We start from the raw sequence: 5,774 nt of genomic DNA, 5'->3' as shown, positions 1-5,774 counted from the left end.
GAGACGCTGTCTGGTAAAGCGCGGCTCTGTCCGCTCGTCCTTGGGCGAGGGCGCGCAGCAGGCGGCACACAAAGTACGGCACCCAGCCCGCCAGGAACAGCAGCATGGTGAAGAAGAGGACGCGGTACATCCTGGTGGTCCTGCGTGCGGCCCAGGGGGATGAAGATGAAGATGTCGGAGACACGGGTCCCGCTTGGTTGATGGAGAGTAAAACCGCCAAATGGCTCCCTAAGAACACCAACATGGGCAAGATGAACCCTGCCACGGTCTCGGACACAAACAGGCCGGTGTCGAAGGTGCCGCTCTCCGAGCACTGGAACGTGCCGTTGGTTTCCCTCAAGACGGCGCTGTGCAGGTAGGGGGCGGACAAGATGGTGGCCAACAGCCACAACAAGCCGCAGGCCAAAGGCACGGCCCAGGCGGGGCGGCGCAGCCGAGCCCACACGGGCCTCAGGAGGCACAAGCACCGCTCCAGGGACACGGCGCAGACCAGGAAGGCGGAGGCGTACAAGCCCAGGCCTCGCAGGAACACCACCAGGCGGCACAGGGCGGAGCCAAAGGGCCAGCTGTTGTGGTGGGCCAGGTAGCCCAACATGAGGGGCGTCCGCAGGATCAGCACCAGGTCGGCCAGGGCCAGGTTGAGGACGTAGATCCGGAAGCTGTTTGCCGCCCGGGTTTCTCCGCCTCCTCCGCCGCTGCCGTCGCTGCCTCTGCGGATCAGCCGCCGTCGGCTTTGTCCGAGCGCCCAAACCACCAGCACGTTCAGAGGTACGCCCACCTGCAGAAGGAAGAAGGAACATAGAGATCAGGGGTGTCCAGCCTACGGTCCGCGGGCCAAATGCGGCCCACCGGCGTCTTCAATTTGACCGGGCAAGGTCAAATTTGTCGCCCTCTGGTGGCCAACAAAAGTAACTCTGCCATGAATTGTATCTTCAGGTCACCGAAGCACAGCATTCACTTATATGACCCGATCCAAACAACCTGCGTGCAGTCCGGTTTCCGGACAAATTTGTGAAACCCAATTCGGCCCCCCAGTCAAAAAGTTGATATAGTTCATCCATCCATCCATCCATTCATCCATTTTCTACCACTTGTCCCTTCCGGGGTCGCGGGGTGTGCTGGAGCCTATCTCAGCTGCAAATGGGTGGAAGGCGGGGTACACCCTGGACAAGTCGCCACCTTATCGCAGGGCCAACACAGATAGACAGACAACATTCACATCATATATAAATATGCAGTGGCCTAATTACGGCCACTTTGTCGCCCTCTGGTGGCCAACAAAAGTAACTGTGCCATTAATTGTATCTTCAGGCCACTGAAGCATGGCATTTACTTATATGACCCGATCCAAACAACCTTCCCTTATCACCGTACAGAAAAAAACATTTGACCGGTACAAAAATTACTTTGCATGCAGTCCGGTTTCCGTCCGAATTTGTTAAACTCAATTCGGCCCCCCCAGTCAAAAAGTTGATATAGTTCATCCATCCATCCATTTTCTACTGCTTGTCCCTTCCTTCCGGGGTCGCGGGGGTGCTGGAGATTATCTCAGCTGCATTCGGGCGGAAGGCGGGGTACACCCTGGACAAGTCGCCACCTCATCACAGGGCCAACACAGATAGACAGACAACATTCACATCATATATAAAAATGCAGTGGCCTAATTGCGGCCACTTTGTCGCCCTCTGGTGGCCGACAAAAGTAACTCTGCCATGAATTGTATCTTCAGGGCACTGAAGCACAGCATTCACTTATATGACCCAATCCAAACAACCTTCCCTTATCACCGGTACAAAAATTACTTTGCATGCAGTCCGGTTTCCGGCCAAATTTGTGACACCCAATGCGGCCCCCCAGTCAAAAAGTTGATATAGTTCATTCGTCTTAATTTTTCCACAAAAAGCTTTTCTTATGTAACTGAATTTATCTGTTTTTTTTGGGTTTTTTTTTACATCAATTTATGCCGACAATTTCATTGGACAAAAAATTTGTGAGCAAAATCTCGGTTTGAAAATGTAAAAATTCAGTGTAAAACAAAAAACAAGATCGATTGGTTCAGTCTAAATTTACCTGAAGACGGGCTGGATGATTTTGACAAAAATAACACCACTGATTATTTTGATTGATAGTGTGATCACGATTAATTACACGATTATTCGTTAAATTGAAAGCATATGTATTTATTGTGCCACCAAAACTCAACTTTTAATTTAGTTTGAAAAAACCTGGATATAAATTAGTAACGAATAAACCACAACAAGTAAAATATTAATAATGGCAATAACAATAAATTTAAAAAACAATAACAAAATAAAACAATATAATTCAGTTTTTTCCTTTTTAATTGTTTTTAATTCAGTTTTTTACCTTTTACACTTATTTTACAACAATAGAGTGTGTGTCGAATAAAATGTTTCTTAATTAAAGTGCAAAAATCCTCACATTTATTTGGCCAATTTTGAGCAGTATTTCAGGTCAAAGCATATTAAGCGCGTAAATGTATCATTAAGTGCTTTAAGTACATTATACTTGTGTCAGCGACTGTTTTGAAACCTTTATTTTGTTAGCGCAGTCAGACCGGATGTGGCGCACCGCGCTATTATTGTGAAGGGGCGGGGGAAATGTGCTATAATGTTGTTCTTAGCTTGACGTGTAAAGAGGCCACTCACTTGATGTAAGGATGTAAATGTAAGAAAAATGGAATGTAATGAGAAAAAAAATGACATTTTTAAACAAATAATAATAATAATAATATACTTGGTCACTTATAACACAAAGTTTTAGCATTAAAAAAATAAAATAAAAATATGAAAATGGTCCCCGCATACTTGACTTTTCAGTATTGGTTGAACCTTGGTTGAAAAAGTTTAGACACCCCTGATCTAAAATATCAGAAGCTCTCAAAATAAAAATAGAATAGAATTTTTTTTTAGTTAGTAAATAAAAAAAAATAAAAAAAATCCTAACTTATAAATTTATTAAAAATAATACAACAACCATAATGAACACTGTTCAACGTGTAACTGCATTTTTGACACACCAGGTTATGCAGTTACGCAACTGTATTATTAATATGTTTATTCTATTCTTACATGGGAAAAAAACAACAGTAAAAATAAAAATAAAAAAGCTGAAATGTTCTAACTAATAATTGATGATATACTTAGTCACCAATGCTAACACAATATTTGTTTTTAGCATTGTTTTCAATAAAAAAAATAGCGATATTGCAATATTTTTTCCTGTCCAGTATGCGGCCCTTGGCGGGGAAAGGTTTGGCCACCCCTGAACTAAAGTATCAAACGTATCGATATTTTGATTTGAGAGCATAAAAATCTGGTATCGCCGGTATCGACATTTCCGTATCGATCTGCACATCACAATAATAATAAATAATATTTGAGTTTTGTGGAGGGAGTGGTGACTCTCCAGGGGGAAGGGGGGAAGGGGGCGTCGCCCGGGACAGGTTGAAGGACGAGGAGTTTTCCGCTCCGTATGCTGAATGGCAATATACGGTATATATCTCAATATTTTTTTCGTAAAGTAAAAACAACACACAAAACAGTCCTATACCTGAGATACTAAGTATGTCATTATTTTGACTTGGTAAATATTGACTTACTAAACTAAAGTCTTAAAAAAAATTAAAAAAAATACAAATAAATTATTATTATTATTATTATTATTTTTGTCCTGTCAATTAAGCATGATGAGTTGAGCATATATCAGCATGTGGTGCCACTTTTAAGTGTTTTTTTCAAACGCTTATTGCAAACGCTTATTTACGGTAAGTCATTAATTTGACTTAGTCATTATTTTGACTTAGTAAATATTGACTTACTAAGACAAAATGGTGGACAAAATGAGACAGAAAAAGAAGTGGCATAAAACACGTCCTAGAAAGTCGGAGAAAGTTATACATGTAAACAAACTACGGTGAGTTCAAGGACCGCCAAAATTAGTAGGACAAAACGGCGCTCGCCAAATACTCGAATCAGTGAAGCATGTTTAATATAAACAGTGTGCTTTATAACAATTAGGGAGGTTTGTGTCATGTTTTTCCTCCTACAGAAACCATATTAAAACCAAAAATATATATTTTTCCCCTCATCTTTTTCCATTTTTCATACATTTTTGAAAAAGCTCCAGAGAGCCACTAGGGCGGCGCTAAAGAGCCGACCCCTGGCCTAAACTAAAGTCTTAAAAAAAATTAAAATAAAAATACAAATAAATTATTATTATTATTATTTTTGTCCTGTCAATTAAGCATGATGAGTTGAGCATATATCAGCATGTGGTCCCACTTTTAAGTCTTTTTTTCAAACGCTTATTTACAGTAAGTCATTCATTTGACTTAGTCATTATTTTGACTTAGTAAATATTGACTTACTAAGACAAAATAATGACTGTTATAAAGCACACTGTTTATATTAAACATGCTTCACTGATTCGAGTATTTGGCGAGCGCCGTTTTGTCCTACTAATTTTGGCGGTCCTTGAACTCACCGTAGTTTGTTTACATGTATAACTTTCTCCGACTTTCTAGGACGTGTTTTATGCCACTTTTTCTGTCTCATTTTGTCCACCAAACCTTTAACGTTGTGCATGAATGCACAAAGGTGAGTTTTGTTGAGGTTATTGACTTGTGTGGAGAGCTAATCAGACATATTTGGTCACTGCATGACTGCAAGCTAATCGATGCTAACATGCTATTTAGGTTAGCTATATGTACATATTGCATCATTATGCCTCATTTGTAGCTATATTTGAGGTCATTTAATTTCCTTTAAGTCCTCTTAATTCAATGTATATCTCATGACACACTATCTGTATGTAATATGGCTTTTAATTTGTTGCGGCTCCAGACAGATTTGTTTTTGTATTTTTGGTCCAATATGGCTCTTTCAACATTTTGGGTTGCCGACCCCTGGTTCAGGCGGTGGCTCTTTGTTGTTAAAGCGGCCACCTTAACAACAAAGCGCTGCGGGAAACCCTGGAGTAACAACCAGCAAACGGCACCAGAAGTGTGCACTCTGTCATGCAGTCACAGAGGGAAGATTTATCATTAAAAAAAAAAGGTTCTCTCACCAGGAAAATAATCAGAGTCGCTGCAATCTGGACTCCGCGGCTCGCCTCCGACTGCCAAAAACTCAGAGGGCCGCTTGGGGCGGTGGCAAGTTGGTCAAGCTTGTACGTGGCGTTTATGGCGGCCATTGAGGGGATGAGCGTGCTGACACAAAGAAAACATGTTACAACACTGCAAAAAGTCAGTGTTCAAAAACAAGAAAGAAAAAATACAAAAATGAGGGGTATTTTATTTGAACTAAGCAAAATTATCTGCCAATAGAAGAAGAACATTTGGCTTGTCAAGACTTTCCAAAACAATTAAAATTAGCTAACCTCAATGAACCCCAAAATACCTTAAAATAAGTATATTCTCACTAATAACAAGTGCACTTTTCTTGGTAGAAAAAAAAAGAAGACCTTTTTGCTCAATATGTTGAAAAATATTCTTAAATGAAGTAAATGCTAGTGCCATTATCTTGACATAATGATATGCGCTCGGCATTACATTTCTTGAAACCAGCAAACTTATACTAAAAACTAGTTTATTGTTCTTAATGGAAAGACAACAAAGCAACCGTTTGTTACTCTCGGGGTCTCCTAGCCGCTCAGGCAAATCATATGGTCTAAAAATGCATTTTTCCATGGATAACATGACATCATCGCGCCAAGTGCGTGCTCTTTCAGTCAATTAGTGCGCATATATACAG

At 41.0% G+C, this 5,774-nt stretch overlaps 1 protein-coding gene across 1 annotated transcript in view; it reads right to left on the bottom strand.

Annotated features, from left to right (window-relative positions):
* Positions 1-5,214, bottom strand: part of LOC133642604 (C5a anaphylatoxin chemotactic receptor 1) — a 5,468-nt gene extending 254 nt beyond the window's left edge. Inside the window, exons 1-2 of the mRNA XM_062036897.1 lie at positions 5,089-5,214; positions 1-778 (exon numbers count right to left, since the gene is read on the bottom strand). The exon at positions 1-778 is cut by the window's left edge and continues 254 nt beyond it. Coding sequence (XP_061892881.1) covers positions 1-778; positions 5,089-5,214 — 904 coding nt within the window. The remainder of the gene's footprint in view (positions 779-5,088) is intronic.
* Between the last annotated feature and the right edge of the window lie 560 nt (positions 5,215-5,774).

Source organism: Entelurus aequoreus, linkage group LG02 (assembly GCF_033978785.1).
Source record: "Entelurus aequoreus isolate RoL-2023_Sb linkage group LG02, RoL_Eaeq_v1.1, whole genome shotgun sequence".
Classification (NCBI taxonomy): domain Eukaryota; kingdom Metazoa; phylum Chordata; class Actinopteri; order Syngnathiformes; family Syngnathidae; genus Entelurus; species Entelurus aequoreus.
Note: the sequence above shows the minus strand (reverse complement) of the source record. Positions and strands in the feature narration are given on the sequence as shown.